The sequence below is a fragment of the Phalacrocorax carbo genome, chromosome 24, assembly GCF_963921805.1.
Source record: "Phalacrocorax carbo chromosome 24, bPhaCar2.1, whole genome shotgun sequence".
Classification (NCBI taxonomy): Eukaryota; Metazoa; Chordata; class Aves; order Suliformes; family Phalacrocoracidae; genus Phalacrocorax; species Phalacrocorax carbo.
Window position 1 is genome coordinate 7,349,202 of NC_087536.1, and position 18,307 is coordinate 7,367,508.

Sequence of the window (18,307 nt, forward strand, 5' to 3'; positions counted from 1 at the left end):
TATCAACGTTGTTCCTTTCAAAGGGAAGTGTTAGTCATGTCTATGATTCTTAGGATCATGTTTTTGAAAACAGAGCACCTGAGTCAACTGAGCATTTACTTCCTAGTTCAGAGTCATTGACTAAGAGGAAAAATGCTTTTTCTGCACGAGGTCATGAAAGTCACAGTGGCCCTGCAGGATCTGTCTTCAGTGCTTCCCACGTTCGTTGCTGAAACAACAGGCGACATTAATCTACCTGATCCCTGTAATAACGTTCAAAAATACACTTGCCAGAGAAAATGGAGTGTGTTTGCCCCGTACTGCCTCTTTGTCTAGTTTCCAAAATGTGTGCGTACAGAGGACAAAATAGAAGTGTTCTATCTTGTCAGGGCTGATGAGGGAAGCACTGCGCAACCGAGAGGTTCCGGCGGCACAGTGCCTGTTGGCGAGGGTGGCAGGTGTTGCCCCTCTTCTTGCTGGAGAGAGGTTACGTGCAAGTCAGACATCCCGCGGGACTGCTTTCTAGAAGGCGATTTGGCCCAAATTGGTAGGGAGGGTCTGGCCTCAAAATATTTGAGGCAGGGTGAGGGATGGAACTTACGAGTAGGACGGCTTACATTCAACATAAGAAATCCAGTTGCTAGATGATGCTCCTGAGCCCTGCTCACCTGGTAGCTATAACGTGTCAGCAGCACCAGCTCTGAATGACTGAGTGGGCGAGTGGGATTTTAAACAGAAACGTGTCATCAAGTGCTGGCCTCATTGAGTTGCAAAGAGCATCTGCTTTACAGAATAGGGAGGTAGGGTTCCAGCTGGAGTGCTGTGTTTCTGGTGTCTTGATTAGCTCCGATATATAAATCCTTGTGGTACTACGGCAGGTAAGGAAATTTTGAAACATAATTTAGTGAAGGAAACGCTGTTAATTTGTGGTAGAGCTATGGGCATGTTTGAAGCTATAGACTTAGATAAAAGGCATGTGGTAAATTTTGACTTAAAGCGTGTTATGTTCTCAAGTTGTAACTGCTGCCGGTCAGCAGCAGGCGTAGCAATTACACGATCAGAGATCACACTGGGTGTGCAGGTATGCGTGGAATATCTGTGTAATAAGGCAATTGTTTTCCCGTGTAGGATCACTGCCATTATCAGGGGTACGTGGAGGGGACCCTGGACTCTGTGGTTGCTGTCAGCACTTGCTCGGGGCTCAGGTAGCACTGCTCGTCTTTTGTGTCCCTGTTGTCACGTGAGTCTCGCGGCTCACTGAACCTGAAACAAAATTCTTGCTCTGTTTTTTAACTACTGTTCAGCCAGACGGGGATTCACTGACCGCGGCCAAGCTGCAATAGCGTGTGCCTTTGTGCAGCCTTTCTGTGGTATCTTCTGTTCATGTAGTTAACAGATATTTGAAATACTATTAAATAAGTTGCAATTTGTTGTCAGAGTACAGTAAGTTGTTCTTTGACACAAATTTTGGCTGATTTTCCTAATGTGTATAGATGGTCACTACAAAGAACTGTGCGTAGTGCAACAATGGAAAGTCAAACACTCGCCTGCAAATTTTAGAGTTGGCCCTAACACTTATGCACATCAATTTGATTGGATTTTTTTTCTGCTTTGAGCTAATTTCCATATCTTTTGGGACTTGGGTTTTTTTTTTTTTGCAGTGCAGTGTCAGACACAAAAGTGTCAACAATAATTGAAGTAAAGGATGTCTGCTTAAGGCCTGTGACTTATTTTCTTGGGCATTGCAGACTCTTACAAAAATGTTTAATTTGCTGTATTTGTGAAGGCCCTATCCAGTGAAAGGCTGCGTTCAGGCTTGACATGAAGCATGCTGTTTTGCGAGGACTGAGATGTAGACGTGCCTTTAGTTATCAAAGAATTATTGTTCCTTTGTTTTACTGTAAAAATCTGGGTAACTATCCTCTGTGCTTAACGCAGGAATTTCTCACACACTACTATATTTCAGGGGCTTGGTGACAATAGGGAACATCACCTATGGAATTGAGCCCATGGATTCCTCTTCTGGCTCTAAACACATTTTGTATCGATTGGATAATGTGAAGAAAGAGCCCACGACGTGTGGAGTAACCGCCGAGGACCATGAAAGGGAACATGCAGAGGAAAATCACCATCCCAGTATGACTCAGCTACTGCGAGTAAGTACTCCACTGTTCGCTCCAGAGTCCCCTATAATGCGTTTTATGAGTGTTCAGCCAAGAATATGGAAGCAGCTTATCAGATTTCCCGGGGTTTAACACATACCTAAAGGTTTCTGATTCAGAGGACTTTCTACGCCGCTGAAGAACTCGGTTGCTTCAACAAAGGGTTGCAATTTCCTTCTGCCTCTGCACACAGCAGTGAGAGTTGAGTGGCCGGTTAGATTATTCATGGGCACAGCTTTTGGGGGCTTTTAAGGGCAGGAACACTGCCCTCATTGGAGAGGCTCATTAACAAAGTATTGCATCAGAAGCCAGGAGAATATCGCGTCGTTTGTTCCGTCCTCCGAACCATCGGTGTAACAGTTCGGTGTGAAGGTCCCCCTTGTCCTTTAATGACTGGCCGTACAGGAACAAGATTGCAGTAGAAGCAGGAGTATGAAAAACACCATGGTGCACTTCGAGGTTGTTGGCGTTTGCTTGTTAGCATCTTCTCCTTTATAAAAGTGTACGCTGTCTTTCCAACGAAACCTGTGTGACAAATGAAAAGGCCCTTTGCTTTTGAAACACAGGAAATCTTTGTGCAGCTGAATTTTACTGTAAAACACGAAGAAATTATCATTGCGTTGGATTACACTTCTTGGTTTTGGCTTGTTCACCTCTTGGCACAGCGTGCTTGGGGTGTGTCTCTCGAACCGCTAGTTGTATCAAGTGAAATATGGCGGTGTCGTGATTTTTTTTGTTTACACTCGAATTAATAAAATGGAAGTTGTCTAAAACTTTTTTCCACAGAGAAAGAGAGCGGTCCTACATCAAACAAGATATGTGGAGCTGTTCATAGTTGTGGATAAAGAAAAGGTAGGTGCTATGTGTTGCTTTCCCTTCCTCCTCCCCAGGAGATGGCTCGAAAAGCCCTCAGTCTTCATTAGTCCCAAACGGATCGTTGGAAGACACTGACACTTTAGCCAAGGTTATGCAAATACGCTAACCCAAAACTGGGTAAACACATTCAATAGAGTGCTCTTCAGGAAATGAGTGAACTGTCAGACACAGAGAGTTTCTATCAGCAGCAATCTAATAACATAAGGAAAACACATGGCAAAAACTGCCTTCGTTGTTTTCTTTTGACTCTTGGGCTGCTGAGCAATAGCGATGAAGATGCTGCTGTCTTGGTTAGCATCTTCCTGACAGGAGGTTTGGAGCCAGGCAAAATTGTCTTTCATGGTGCTAGTCTTAAAATGTTTTGTTCCTTTTTCTAACTCTTGTCTTTATCTCTTCATGACTAAGTTTCTTGGTCTTGCAGTTTGAAGATTTTGGGAAGAGTGAAACAGAAGTAAGAGAACACATGGTGCAGCTGGCAAACTTCCTCGACAGTGTAAGTTAGAGCTGCCCTGAGCGTAAGTGGGAGCGATGCTGTGTGCCGCAGCCCTGCAGCTCAGTTTGCTTGTGTAAACTTCCACCTTGGAGTCTGTTCTGTTACCGCTTTGGTGAGAATGAAATAAAGGGTTTTATCAAGCCAGGAGCTAAACCTGTTCCCTCGGCCATCACGTTGATGGCTGATAGAATTCGGTCTTTTGCCTGCACGTGGTGCTGAAGGAGTGCCAGAGGAGCAGGGGCTGCAAAGCGATGACGGTATTTGTTGACGGTGGGCTTTGGTGAATGCATCCCTATGAAAGCTTTTCCACCTCTAAAGTCATTTGCAGTCATCATACTTGAGAACTAATTTAGGGAACTCTTCCAACCTGCACTACATACAGTGGGAGACAGGACAGATTGTTGCAGTTATTGCAATTCTTAAGTATTCATAAGGTAGAGAAAAAGCATATCTTTCCACTTACTTATTTCAGACAATGCTTTTTGTCAGGATTGAGACTTCTTTTTATTTCTGTTGTGGATTTTGTCATTGATCCTGTAGCTAACGAAGGTCTGAATCGCAGGGAAAATGCATTCTGGTGATTGGAATTGTGTTCTGAGTTTAAAAAAAACCAAAACAAAACAAAACCCCAAAAATCTAACAAATCCAAACAGAAAAAGTAGATTATTGCGATAAGACACATAACGACAGACCACTTGTTCTTATCTGAAGGTCTTTGAAATATTTCTCCTCCTTTTTCCTCCCCAGATGTACATCATGTTGAACATCCGCATTGTGCTGGTTGGTCTGGAGATCTGGAAGTATGAAAACGTAATTAGCACAGACGGAGGTGCTGGTGATGTGCTGGCAAACTTTGTACAGTGGCGAGAGAAGAATCTTGTTTTGCGCCGGAGACATGACAGTGCCCAATTTGTTCTGTGAGTTGCAGTTCCCTCCTTTGACTCCTAATCAGCTTATTCTATTCCTGTCTGCTCAGCTGTGCTCTAGCGTCGGAAGTAGCTGTTGTATGTCAGCAGAGAGCCCAGTGTGATCTGCTGTGTTGTACGTACTTGTGAAAGCGTTCCAAGTCAACATAAGCATTTTTAAGGTTTCTGTGGTCCTTGAATTCGGTGTCCTCTCTGCCAGGTATATAGCTAAACAACAGTTTTTTTTCCTGTCCCGCACATCCTGCAATGTTATATGTTGTATTGTACAAAGCTTCCATTCAGATAATCCTTTGTCAGGTTGTACAACAGTTACACTTGTGATCTAGGGCTTTTTCCACTTGAAAATGAGCACAAACCTGCTGCAGTGTGTTGCATTTTAATGGAACAAAAGTTGTTTCTGCAGTGGTATCCAGAAGCTACCTGCATGGTTTGAGTTTTGACACGTGAGGTTAATCTGTCCATCCCTACTGCCTTACACTAGCACAGAGCTTCCTGAGCTGTCGTCTCTGCCCCGCTTCCAGGATGCTGCCCCTGTGCACTTCCCGCTCGCGCAGATAGCGCAGCCTTAGGAAGTCACTGCCCGAGGTATGAGAAAGGGCAGAGGTGAGAGCGCTGCTTTGCATGGGGCACAGCCCAGCTCGCCCTCGTGCAAAGCAGCAGGTCCCCTTCCCGCGGGAGCTGGGAGCCTCTCCTCCGAGGCAGAACAGCTCTGTTCAGGTGATGAGGGTGAAATGGCTGAAGAAATATTAATTTTTAAAATTACCTTATATGAAGTAAAATGTGCTGCATTGTGCTGTTGCTCTTAAGCTTCAAGAACTATGTAGAAACAAAATGAGATAGTAATGAAAAGGAAGTTGATAAGGAAAGAAATCTATGGAGTTCAGCAATAGTAGAAAGGCAGCTAACAGCTGATTAAAACAAATGATAAGGGTGGACTGTTTAGCTCTTTATAGTTAGGGGGAAGATGTGTAAGAGGATAACTTTCTCTGCAAACTCCTGTCTTAATTTAAAAGAATAGAAGAACCATGAACAGAACGATAAAGCTGAACTGGTACATTCGTACCTGCGGTCAATAGCAGCGCACCTAGCAGTGCTCCTTTGTTAGTTTTGGAAAGCTGGAAAAGCAGTATTTTGTGCCCCAGAAGCAGGAGCGATGTATCGAGTGGCTGTGGGGATGGGCTGTACTGTTGGCAGTATCGTGTGGCTGTGCGACGGGGTGATTGCCTTTCCTTTTTCTCCCCATGACTGCAGGAAGAAGGGGTTTGGTGGCACAGCTGGAATGGCCTATGTGGGAACAGTGTGCTCCAAGAGCCACGCAGGAGGCATTAACGTGGTGAGATACCTTCAGTGATACTGTGAATGTGATCAGGATAAGAGTTTTGCACTCCAGAAGTCTTTCTGGAAGAGCACAAGCTTCAAAAACAAAGCTGAAGTGGCTTAGTGGGGGCTTTTATGTGGTCCACACCAATTCTGGTACTTCCATGATATCTGGATTACAGTTTTTCTGTAGTCTTCTGCATCGTCTGCTCAGCCTTCCCTCTCCCCAGTGCGCAGCCCTCATGAAAAAGGGACAGGATTTCTCTGCGGGCATTTTAAGCACCCCTGCCTTAGAGGTGTGTGGGAGCTGCAGGTGTTCTCAAATCCATCCTCTGGTGCCTGCTTGACCTCCGCAGTTGTGAACTCCTAGAGCAGTGCTGGTTGACTGCCCCCTTTCTGTGAAATTGCAGAGTGTTAATGAACTGCATTGGTGATGCCAGATAACTGGCAATCCCAGCAATCTTCTTTCCCTGGACTAGTGACAGAAGTACTGGAATCGGAGTGTGTATATTTAAGGGGATTTGGGCTGGTGTGGAGAGCTCTAGTTTTTGTGTTAAAGCGGCAGCTGCACTGGAGAGCAGAGGTTGTAAGGTAGGGTCCCAAGTGTGTTTATCTAAGGGCTCTTACTGCTGAGCAAATGACATGCACTTGGTTGGAAAGCAGGCACAGTTGGTCTGAGATCCTGTTAATGTAGAGGCAGAATGACAGCAGCATCTTTTTGGCACATAAGTAAATGCCGCCTTTCTCAATATAAGCTGTCCGCTGATCATCTTCTGTTTTGCTCTTGTGCAGTTTGGAAGAATCAGTATACAGATGTTTGCATCAATTATGGCTCACGAACTGGGACATAACCTGGGGATGAACCATGATGATGAACGTGTCTGTCACTGTGGAGCAAGCAGTTGCATCATGAGCTCTGGAGCGTCGTAAGTAACTCAGAAAAGGGAAGGCGTTTTCTGAGGGTCAAAACTCCCGACCCGTGCGCTTAGTTTTTATGGGTTACTTTCATCTCCAGAGTACGCTTGCAAGGAGTCGTGTCATGCTTGCAGCTCATGGGGAAAGCCAATGTTACCCTTGCTCTACAAACCGAGGGGATGCTTGTGGGCTGACTTAAAGATAAGCTCGTGTTCTCTGTTGCAGGGGATCGAGGAATTTCAGCAGCTGCAGTGCAGAAGACTTTGAGAAGCTAACTCTCAACAAAGGTGGAAGCTGCCTGCTCAACGTTCCCAGGCCTGATGAAACCTACAGCGTCCCGTACTGTGGGAACAGGCTGGTAGATGCTGGGGAGGAGTGTGACTGTGGTTCACCAAAGGTTAGCAGCTTGTGTGTTTTACAAATGCTGCCAGGGTAGCCTTGCGTGCCCCTTGCTGGAGAGGGGACTGTGCGTGGCAGAGCATGCGGTTTCTTGACACTCACAGTACTTCCATTTTCAGGAATGTGAAAGTGATCCTTGCTGTGAGCCAGGTACTTGCAGACTCCGATCGGGTGCTGAATGTGCTTACGGCGACTGCTGTAAAAACTGCCGGGTAAGAGACTCAAATGTAGTATTTGGAAGTGTTGTTCGGTGGTCGAGAAGAGGAGGGCATTAGCCTAGCAGTGCATCTGGGAGGGAATTGTCACGCATGTACACAGCACCCACCGAGGGCTTCAGACCAGTGCCCTTTTTTGGGGGCATGTTGTGGGTTGGGTGCAGTTTGTCTCTGCTTTAAGGTTCCTGTTTTCTGATGCAGTTTCACCCTCCCGTCTCTTTTTAGCTCCTTCCTGGAGGAACCGAGTGTCGGGCAAGTAACAACGAGTGTGACCTTCCAGAGTACTGCAACGGCACGTCCCAGTTCTGCCAGCCAGACTTCACTGTTCAGAATGGTCACCCGTGCCACAACGAGGAAGCCTACTGTTACAATGGCGTTTGCCAGTACTACGACGCACAGTGTCAGGACATCTTTGGCTCAAGTGAGGGAGAGCACAGTGTTACAATTTTTCTAGGAAACGTAGCTAAGTTTGTTTAAAATATATTTACTTGTTTTCCTGTAACAAAGACCAGCTGGCTTTGGCAAAGGATTTGAAATAGTGGTGGTTATGGCTTAGCCTTCACGCGTTCTTCCTTTGTTACGTTTAATGCTGTGCTGGTGATTCAAGTAGTAGTTTTCTTGCAGTGCTCATTCCTATTACAGTGGGGCTTCCGGTGTATAGAGCTGTAAAGAAGCCATGAAGAAATAACCAAATGGTATAATTGAATCAATGTTAAGTGACTATTTTTCTCTCTTTTTAAACTTGGAACCTCATAGTGCTGACATTTTCACCTCTTTATTGTTCTGATCGAGTTCTTAAGCTCTCTGTGCTGCTTGGAAAATACTAGGTGTGTAGCAGGATAATTCCTCTGGGTGAAGAAGACATGATGATACGAGGTGTGTCTGTCCCTATTTAACTTGGTTCCTCTGTCTGGGGGATGGGCTGTTGTTTGCAGAAGCCAAAGCAGCCCCCAACATTTGTTTTGCTGAAGTGAATTCCAAGGGTGACAGATTTGGCAACTGTGGTTTCCATGGCCATGACTACAAGAAATGTTCCAGCTGGTGAGTTGAGCCCAGTGCATCAAAAAGTTCCTAAATGTATCATGGAGAATCCTGATTCGGGTGCTGTAGTATTAGTTTTTTAGCAGTTTTAGCAGGTGCACTGGGGAGAGACACGTTGTCCCATAATCTAACCTTATTGCCATGCATGCATCATTCTGAAACCGCCATGAATTTGCTTAGAAAAATGTGCTCTCTTCTAATTTATGAAGCTGTTATTAGCACTTAAAGACCTCACACTTATGCAGTTGTGAGTTTTGTTGGCTTCTGTTCTAGATTGTCTGGCTTCAAACTCGTTTCAGCTATTATGGGCAAGAGTTAAATGTTGAGGCAGCTCTTCCATAGCTGGGTTTGAAGGTTTGGGGCTCGTGCCGCAGGTTTCCACGTGTGCGGTGTTCGGTGGCCTCGGGGGATCTGCGCGTCACACGTTCAGACACGGGGCTGTGGCAGGGAGTGTGTTCCACATCTCCCGTTGTGGATTGTTCTTAGCCTGAGGTGTTCACGTACAGAAAAACGAGTAGCAAATCATCATGTTTTCTTTAATGTGAAGATCCCAACAGCTAACAGAAAGGAGGGATGAATCCATACTCTTGCAGCACTGAAATGAGGCCCGGCTCAATTTTGTTTGGCAACTTGCCTCAGTTTTATTTTCAAGTGGTGTCTTCCAGTAGAAAGAAAAGATCATGTCAAATATGTGATAGTCTTTTTCTCAGAATAAATGCAAGTGTCACTACAGTGTTCGTATGTTGGTGTTGTAGGAATGCCATGTGTGGGAAGCTGCAATGTGAAAATGTGAAAACTATGCCTGTTTTTGGAATTAAGCCTGCTATTATCCAAACTCCCATTAGAGGCACCATGTGCTGGGGCGTAGATTTCCAGCTAGGCTCTGATGTCCCAGACCCAGGAATGGTGAACGAAGGCACCAAATGTGATACTGGAAAGGTAATTAACAATTAAAAAAATTATTTCTTAAAGTAATAATGTGGGGTTTTCATGTGAATAAAACTTTCAGCTGCGTTGTTTCATGAATATTTATGGCCATTAAATTTTTTGATGCCTGTAGCTAATGCAAAACCGAGCGAGTGCGTTGGTGCCTCGCACCGCCTAGTACCGCAGTGTGCGCGTGAAAAATGTAATGAGCCTTTCATTTATAGATGAAGCAAAAGAAATTAAGTTTGCTGAGAGCCAGAATCTTTGCTCTGTCAATGAGCAGGAAGAGCTGGGCACACACAAATGGCCTTTAAGACAACTTCAATTAAAATCAGACTGAACTGAAAAGCCTGGAAGCTTAGCCCCGGCAGAGGAATGTGCATTCCACATGTCCTTACTGCGCACAGTATAATTGCTATTCCTTTACATTCAGACTAGAGACAAAGGGCTTCCAGTGACAGTTCAGACCCCATGCTGAGAAGCCTTCACTAGAACAGACGTGTTTCTGTTGAGTTTGGGTTTATCACGTATGAGTATGAGACTTGCTTTGTGGTCAGTGAGCACAGAGTGGCTGCAGAGCCGCGCGCTGGGGAGCGCAGGGGTAGGTCAGTGAAATGCCCTCTCACTTCGTTGGTGTGCATCTCTCTCGATTCCCCTAGATCTGCAGGCACTTCCAGTGTGTGAGTGCCTCTGTCCTGAACTACGACTGTGACGTGGAGAGGCAGTGCCACGGACACGGGGTAAGTGGAGCAAGAGCCTCCGCTCCTACTCACAGTCAGCTTACAGACTTGGTGTTCATTGCAAGTTTTGATCTAACTGGCAGTATTGCTGTAAGGTCCTCTGACATCTTTGTTATGAGAACATTAGGTTTTTTAGAATCCAATGGCTGTGCAAATCTGTAAACAGGCTTTTTTTAATCAAAGGTCCCAGCCTGAGCCAGGCACACTGTAACTGTGCTTAATCAATAGTGTCTATATACTAGTCTTTTTTTCACTTAGGAAGTCTTTTGCCCTTCTCTGTTAACAGCGGTAGCTAATGTGGAATAAAGTAATCATGATGCTAGATGCAGTGATTAATAAAAAAACGAAGCTGTGGGTTTCTTAAGGATGGCTTTTGCTATAAAAAGCTGGTTTTTCGTACTGTTAATGAGAAAAGTGCCTTTAGCAGTCAGCAAAAATTGGACTAAAGTTATGTAAGTTGACCAAGTTTTAAAATGGTGGATAGTAACTTAATTTTTCTGTTTTGTTTTACAGTAAAACTCTCTATAAAATGTTTCTGGGCAAGATAGCCAATAACAGTATGAAAAAAATCTCTGACAAAAGCTCTTAAGATTATATTTTTTTGCCAGGCAAGAATAATTCCCAGTTCCAGTGTTACTAATGTAATTTGAAACTCTGCATCTCGAAAAAAAAAAAACAACCCGGCTCTTTATGCCATTGGGATAGCTAATCTTTGGAAGCTCACCCTGAAAAACGCTGTGCTCGCTCAGTCATGTGAAATCTTGAGACGCCCGGCCAAGGACTATTTAGAATTGACGTGGGAGTTGGTGGTTAAAGTTCTCCAGGCCCAGTGATATGGAAGGGACAGAATAGACGGTCGTGGCTACTGCGTGCTGCTTTTAAATATGGGGGGACTTAAGTTACTAAATAGGCCTTATTGTGATGTTTGCGCTGTGTAAATACAGGTGTGCAATAACAACAGGAACTGTCACTGTGAAGCAGGCTGGGCCCCTCCTTACTGTGACACGAAGGGCTACGGAGGAAGCCTGGACAGTGGACCTCCGTATAACGGCAAGTAGCTGTGAGGCAACTCCAGAGCTGTGGGCCCGTCTGGCTAAGGCTGGCGCTGGGCCGAGCACAGGTGCCTCATTGCTCTGACGCGGCTGAAGTGGTCGGCTCTTCGGCCCTTCGCCGGGTTTCATTTGCAAGCGATTCGAGTTAAGGCGTTGGGCTCGAGGTGTCGCACTTCTCTGTTGGGCTGCTGGGGATCTGTAAAGAAACTGGGCTGGTTTAATTGCCTTCAGGTGATTTCTGCCACCTTGGACCAAAATCTTCTTGGGCTTGTCCGTATCCAAGCGGGAACTGAACCCCCTTCCATTCTCAGATCCAAACAAAACGTGAAATTTGGCTGAGGTGGTGGGTTCGAATCCGTGCGTGTGAATCCGCATGTCCGTAAGGACTCGCTGCTTCTAGCAGTGGTGGCAGAGAGGAGTAGCTGCCCTGTTCTGGGATCCGCAGGTAGCTGCGTGCGCGCCTGCAGTGCCGTCAGGTCTAACGTCTGGCCGAGGTGGGCTAGGGCAGCGCGTGTTGACAAGTCCCTATTTTATTAACATTTAATTATTTGAGTGCAGGCAGTGTGCTTCATTTGGTAGTAAATACAAACGTAGTCCCTGCCCCAAACAACGTACGGTATAGAAGAGATACGTGATAAGGAAACAGGGAGATGCGGAGGTTTGTGACACTATATTGTTGACAGGCTTTGGGTTCACTTTTTTTTGTGGAGAGAAAAGATGGGTTGGGGAGAGAATTTTGTGGGTTTTTTCATAGAGTTTTTCCCCCAGGAAAGGTACTAGGTCAGCGCCTGATGTGGCAAGATGATGTGTCTTTGTACGTGGAAGATATATGTATCTATGTCTGACTGTAAGAGTGGGAAAATGGTGCCTGGGGCAGGGGAGCACGATTCGTGCACATGACAGAGCAAACTGAAAGAGGCTGTGAAGCTTACTTTTCTCGCTGACAGTCTGAAGATGAAATAGGAAGCCAAATCCAAGCCGTAATTTGGAGAAAACTTGTGCAATGCCCATGTGGATTATGTAAAGATGGGGTTGATGTAGTCCTTTCTTTGAGCTGCAAGAATGATCTTGACTGTTTTTCATAAGGTGGTGTGGGTTTGGGGGGAGCTGGACACTGTGTTGATGCAATACCGGCCTGGAGAGTCACGTTGAAGCATGGACAGATGCCTCAAATCATCAGACAAAAAAAAGGGAGAGGCTTTTTTTGTACAGCCTGCAGTGGAGAAATTTGCTGCATATAAAAATGTAGAGATAATTAAGAACCTGAGTTCCTTGCCTACAGCAGACAATGGCAGGAGAAGAGGAAGATTTAGGATCAGACCAAAGGGCAGAAGCTCCATTTTTCTGTCTTTCAGTTGAGCTCATAAGATCTTCACAGTAATGTAGTGGAAGAAAAATTAGGTATTGATCTAGTAATTCAATATGCTGTTATAGCCCAGGGTATGATGGCACGTACAGTCCTTTCATCTTTAACCAGACAATCCCTGTGAAAAGGTAATCAGAAAATAATATATTTGGGCATATATCATGCAGTCTTACTAGATTCCTTCATTTTTTTCTTCTATGAAAAATGGAAAATAGTGGTAGAACCAATCCTACCAAATATTCACTGCTACAATGAGTCAAGTGGTGGTAACGCCATGTAATACTTCTTTTCTTCTCCGTCATTTTCTCCCCATCAAACAAAGACACCTCGCTGAGAAATGGGCTGCTGGTATTTTTTTTCCTGGTCCTCCCACTCCTTATAGCTGCTGCTCTGGCATTTGCAAAAAGAGACAGGCTGAAGCGATGGTTTAGAAGGCTGATGTCACGCTGCCATTCGTAAGTACAGTCTCCTTTTTACCTGCTTCTCTGCCCTTCCGAAGTAGTCCCTGGACGTTGGTTTACACAAGCCAATGCCAAAGTATGGAGGCATATTCCTGTCCCAGGGTGGCAGGCAAAGGCCCCTGCATCAAGTGACGCATGCTGCTTGCCCTGGGCAGGAACAGAAAAGCTAAATTCATCTTAAATTGAGGGAGCAGAACTATCTTTTTACCGTTATGTTTGTTGCTGTTCATTGGTGATGGGTTTTATGGTTTTGGGTCCCACCTTTGGTATAAAGTGGCAAAATAAAGCTGTCATAGTCCTAAACAGAAAAAGGGTTATGTTTGTTAGATTTGTGGTAAATGTCATCTTCCTGACGTTTGATGTGTGCTAAGATAGTACAAATCCATCTAGCGGGTTCAAGTGCTTGGGTTCATAGCCTGCATAGTCATTCTGTCAAGGTTATATGCTCACACAGTCTATATCAACGGGATTTCAGGTCACTTCAGTCACCACCTCCTAGGACAGAAACTGAACCGAGAGACTACCACCACAGGGGCTTTTCACATGGCATGCCTTATCCTCCAAGAGGCGTACCCAGGGTAGGAGTGATCTACTTTTTCATTACTTTGTTATCTCTTACTTTAAAGTAACAGATGAAGGTAGTTCATATAATTCTTGCCCTAATAAAAGCTTCAAAGTTACTTTATTTTTCTATTTCTGCAAATCAGGTTTTTTCTTTGCTAAGAGGCAAAGAGGATAATTATTTCTTAAGGGGTGTGTGTGTGAACTCCTCAGTTTCCCACTGTTTAAGCTTTTTTTTTTTTAACATGCTGTGCTTGGCTTGGCAAGCAGTTTGCCTGCTTTACTACCTCCTTTCCCTCCTGCTGGAACCCCCACCCCACACGAGGAAGGGAGCAATCCTTGCCAGCTCCCTGGCCCCGCTCCTTTGCAGAATGCAGTTCCTCTCTGAATGCAATGACTGACCAAAGCACACTTGCAGAACAAATCAAGTGCTTGTCATGGATCAACCTTTTTGGTTTTTTTCCAAAATGTAGTACTTTTCAGAGTGCTGTTGCTTCTTTCTGCTGCGTTTCTCAGGTTTGTTTGCAAGTGGTCTTAAATGTCACTTAACTAATGTCACAGCAGTATCCTGCAAAACTGGTGGCTCGTGGCTTGGGTGGGCGTACTCTTCATTGGGTAAAAAACTGGCTGGATGGCCCAAAGAGTTGTAGTGACCGGAGCTAAATCCAGTTGGCGACTGGTCACGAGCAGGGCTCCCCAGGGCTCAGTGTTGGGGCCAGCCTTGTTTAATACCTTCATCAGTGATCTGGACGAGGGGATCGAGGGCACCCTCAGGGAGTTTGCATGTGACACCAAGTTGGGCGGGAGTGTCGATCTGCCCGAGGGCAGGAGGGCTCTGCAGAGGGGCCTGGGCAGGCTGGATCGATGGGCCGAGGCCAGTTGTGTGAGGTTTAACAAGGCCCAGTGCCGGGCCCTGCCCTTGGGTCACCCCAACCCCAGGCAGCGCCCCAGGCCCGGGGCAGAGGGGCTGGGAAGTGCCCGGCGGAGAAGGCCCTGGGGGTGCTGGCTGACAGCCGGCTGGGCATGAGCCAGCAGTGCCCGGGTGGCCAAGGAGGCCACCAGCCCCCGGGCTTGTGTCAGCACTGGTGTGGCCAGCAGGAGCCGGGCAGGGATGGGGCCCCTGTGCTCGGCCCTGGGGAGGCCCCACCTCGAATGCTGGGCTCAGGTTTGGGCCCCTCGGGACAAGAAGGGCCTGGAGGGGCTGGAGCGTGTCCAGAGAAGGGCAGCGGGGCTGGGGCAGGGTCTGGAGCACAAGTGTGCTGGGGGGCGGCTGAGGGGGCTGGGGGGGTTTAGCCTGGAGAAGAGGGGGCTGAGGGGAGCCCTTCTTGCTCTCTGCAGCTGCCTGAGAGGGGCTGGAGTGAGGGGGGGGCTGGTCTCTGCTCCCAAGTATCAAGTGATAGGATGAGAGAAAATGGCCTCAAGTTGTGCCAGGGGAAGTTTAGGCTGGACATTAGGAAAAGCTTCTTCACTGAAAGGGTTGTCAAGCACTGGAACAGGCTGCCCAGGGAAGTGGTGGAGTCACCATCCCTGGAGGTATTTAAAAGACGTGTAGATGTGGTGCTTGGGGACCTGGTTTAGAGCGTTAGGTTAATGGTTGGACTTGATGATCTTAAAGGTCTTTTCTGACCTATACGATTCTGTGTATTCTGTGTTACGAAACAAACAATTCCCTAAGTGCAAATCTCTGAACGTTCTCGTTGTTTTCTTTGTAGGATATGGAACCAAATACCTTTCCTGTTCCATCTTACCCCGTTAACCAGTATCCTCAGCAGGCTTACCATCAGTCTTACTACCCCTCTCAGCAATACCAGCCCCCACAGCCACAGAAGCTGCCGACAAGGTTGGTTGAGTTATTGCAAATCACTATTGGCAGGTGCCCCGATGTATACAGGTTGTCGTTGCCTTCATCTCTGTAAGCATTAGGGTCTTCCGTCACACGCTATGTGCAAGCAGGACTGACCTTTTATTGAAAGAAGTTTCTCCTTCATTTCACGCTGTGGAACCAAAGTGCTGTTACCCGCAGCATTCATTTTGCACACTGTCACGGCTACATTATGATTAACAGGCTTGGGAACGCTGTACGCCAGATTAGCCCTGCATGCAGGTGAATGAAATGCTTCTCAAAATACCCAGTTCAAAAAGATCTTACTCAAAAATCTGGCGTTTTGCTGATTGGGGAACGTTATTGCCTAGTGCAGGGCCATTTCTCATTAACTTTGAACAGAACGTTTACCTTTATTTTTCATTTTACTTTTTAATTGTATTCCTAAGATGTAAAGCCCATGCCATAAGACACGCGTGTCCAGAAACCACAGGGTATCGAGAGGGAGTGCTTTAAAATAGCTTGTGCGGGTGGGAAACTCGTGGGGATCTTCAAACTATTTTGGGGAAGATGGTGTGTGACAAACCGGGAGGGTCGCGGGCAACGGGCAGCCGAGTCTGACCGCGGCGTGTTCGACGTGAGCCCTCGGCGCGGAAGCCGAGGGCAGGAGCAGGGCCGGGGCGGGGGAGGGCCGCGCGTGGGGCGCAGCCACCTGGCCTGACGACGGCTTCTCTGTCCCCCTGTAGGCCGCCGCCTCCGCAACAGAGATGTGCACCTCAGGGACCTCCTCCTTCACAGCAAAAATGTTTACCTCAGGGACAGTATTTTCCTTCTCGACCGGCACCTTTGCCTCCCAAATAGCTTTTGGGCTTCTTCGGGGCCTTCCCGTGAGCTGACCTGTCCACTGAGACAGCTGAAATGGCAGTCGTCCCTCTTGCATCGAGCGGCCCGTGGTAATCCTGGAAAGCTTTCCTTCTGCAGCCTGGGATAAGGCAAATGAGATATTGAAACGAGGAATGTAAAACTTTAAACTAAATACCTCTACCAAAGCTACAGGAACCGAAAACATCTAACCCGTTCTTAGATCTGAGTAGCGTGGCTTTGTAAACGGCGGCGGGGCTGTGCGGCTGGGAGCCGAGCAGCCTGCAGCTGAATAATGCTTAAAGTACAGCACTCGAGTGGCTTTTGGTTCCCCCATTTCTGCGATGAGCCCTAATCATGAAATTATCCGATTTGTTGTCGTCTTTCTATCTGTACAGTGAAGAACTTGAGGTAACCCATGCCGTTTTCGAAACAAGGAAATCTGGCCAATTATCTTAAAATTATTTTGCATGGACTGGAAAATGTTACCCATTTACACATTAATGGCACAAGTGAAATAAGGTATCGGTGTACTTTTTCAGAGGAAGATAAATATATTGTAAACATGTCTATGCATGTATATATGTTTATTGATGTGTAATAATGCACTTAAATTCTTACTTTCATGCTGACTGACACTAAGCAGTGCTCATATAGCACAAAATTTAATGGTTTTAAATTAGTAACTGACTTGCTAAATGAGAATCCTGTACTAATTTCCACTAATACCGTGAACGGGCAATGGAGATAAAGGTACGAAGAGACATGGCCGTATTTTGGTTTTAGAAAATGGGGTGCTCTTAGGTTTTCATTTCGGTCAGAAGACTGAGAGGCAGTCCCTGCAGAACACCGAGAAGCAGAAAGTGCCGTATCTGCCTCGACCCCCGGAGCTTCTCCGAGCACTTTAAACAGGAACCTGTTGACTAACGCAGCCTCTTCCCCTAATCCCCAAACCCCTTTAGTGTCAGTCAGGATGCTTACAGCCTAACTTGCGTTCGATGGGACTGCCCTCCGCTTCCACGCCACGGGCTAAACTAGATTTTAAAACACCCTTTCTGAAAAGGCGTGTTCAGCACGTGGCGTGCCGGCGGAGGAGGGGAGACGTGGTGAGCGCGGGGCCGCTGTGCCGTGGGTAGAAACTGGGCGCAGGTGCTCACAAATAGAAATCCGTTGCCAAACTTGCTAGAAGTGAAAGAAGTACTGAAAAGAGTGATTGGCTTTGTCACTTTGTGCCAGCCAACCAGTACAGACTCAGTCTGTAAAATCCCCCATAATATTGCCAAACAACAACAAAAATCTTTCCCTCTGTATCTGCATATATAAATATATATATATAGTGTTTGCATTTGCAGTAATAAAATACTTGAACTCCTGTGGTTTCCCATAAACTTAGACTAAGATTTATAACACTATTAAAATATGTAAAACGTCACCTAGAATATCACCAGACGTATTTGTGGGGGTCTTCTGTTTGTTCCAAGATAATCACTTCCTAATTTTCCTTGTATTCTCCTCAGTTTGGGCTGTGTCTGTCTGTCTGTCAGGGTTAGCTTCGCAGCCGAACGAGGCGGGTGTCTGGGGCAGCCTCTCTAGGCCGCCCGCGGCGGGAGCGGGCCCGGCGCGGAGGGTGGGGACGAGCAGAGGGAATCCGGGGAATGAGGTCATCCGAGAAGAGACATACTTCGTTGTGTCTGAAGCTGTATGTGCGAACTAAAACTATGTTGAAATGGTGCCTTTTAACAGATAAAGAGTTTTTATACTTCCAGCGTGCACGTTAGCAATATCCGCAGGGTGGTGGCGTAGGGCAGCGAGCGTGCGGTTTTTAGAAGCGATTCTATGGAAAGGAAATAGCTGAAACTTTACACGTGTTGAATACTGAAGATGACTACTGACTTTGTTTTTTAAAGCGTACGCTTATCCCTGCCCCCCGAGCAGGTGTGGAGAAAGCGGAGGCGCCGTCCGTGTCCGACACGCGTTTAAACCTTCGCGCTCGGCAGCACCGTCCCTGCTCCCTGCGGCAGCGCGCGGCGCCCCGGTACCGCCGGGCTCTGGCGAAAGGGCTGTAACCGACCCCTTTGTAAGAAACAAATGAGCAATAAAGATGCCGGTTTTGTACAAGGTGCTCTCGTCTGCCTCTGCTTTCCCGGGTGGGCGGGGCCCAACCGACGCGGCAGGGCCGTTACCGGACGGGCAG

The 18,307-nt window shown here is 46.6% G+C and overlaps 1 protein-coding gene across 1 annotated transcript in view; it reads left to right on the forward strand.

The window, feature by feature from the left end:
- Positions 1 to 18,229, forward strand: part of ADAM9 (ADAM metallopeptidase domain 9) — a 31,498-nt gene extending 13,269 nt beyond the window's left edge. The window contains exons 5-22 of the mRNA XM_064472841.1: positions 1,108 to 1,184; positions 1,946 to 2,135; positions 2,928 to 2,993; positions 3,439 to 3,510; positions 4,258 to 4,427; positions 5,688 to 5,769; positions 6,546 to 6,679; positions 6,894 to 7,065; positions 7,187 to 7,279; positions 7,508 to 7,703; positions 8,218 to 8,323; positions 9,079 to 9,262; positions 9,910 to 9,990; positions 10,935 to 11,040; positions 12,725 to 12,863; positions 13,345 to 13,447; positions 15,143 to 15,270; positions 15,999 to 18,229. Of these exons, the coding sequence (XP_064328911.1) occupies positions 1,108 to 1,184; positions 1,946 to 2,135; positions 2,928 to 2,993; positions 3,439 to 3,510; positions 4,258 to 4,427; positions 5,688 to 5,769; positions 6,546 to 6,679; positions 6,894 to 7,065; positions 7,187 to 7,279; positions 7,508 to 7,703; positions 8,218 to 8,323; positions 9,079 to 9,262; positions 9,910 to 9,990; positions 10,935 to 11,040; positions 12,725 to 12,863; positions 13,345 to 13,447; positions 15,143 to 15,270; positions 15,999 to 16,113 (2,214 nt within the window). The 3' untranslated portion in view covers positions 16,114 to 18,229. The remainder of the gene's footprint in view (positions 1 to 1,107; positions 1,185 to 1,945; positions 2,136 to 2,927; positions 2,994 to 3,438; positions 3,511 to 4,257; positions 4,428 to 5,687; positions 5,770 to 6,545; positions 6,680 to 6,893; positions 7,066 to 7,186; positions 7,280 to 7,507; positions 7,704 to 8,217; positions 8,324 to 9,078; positions 9,263 to 9,909; positions 9,991 to 10,934; positions 11,041 to 12,724; positions 12,864 to 13,344; positions 13,448 to 15,142; positions 15,271 to 15,998) is intronic.
- The last annotated feature ends 78 nt before the right edge of the window (positions 18,230 to 18,307 follow it).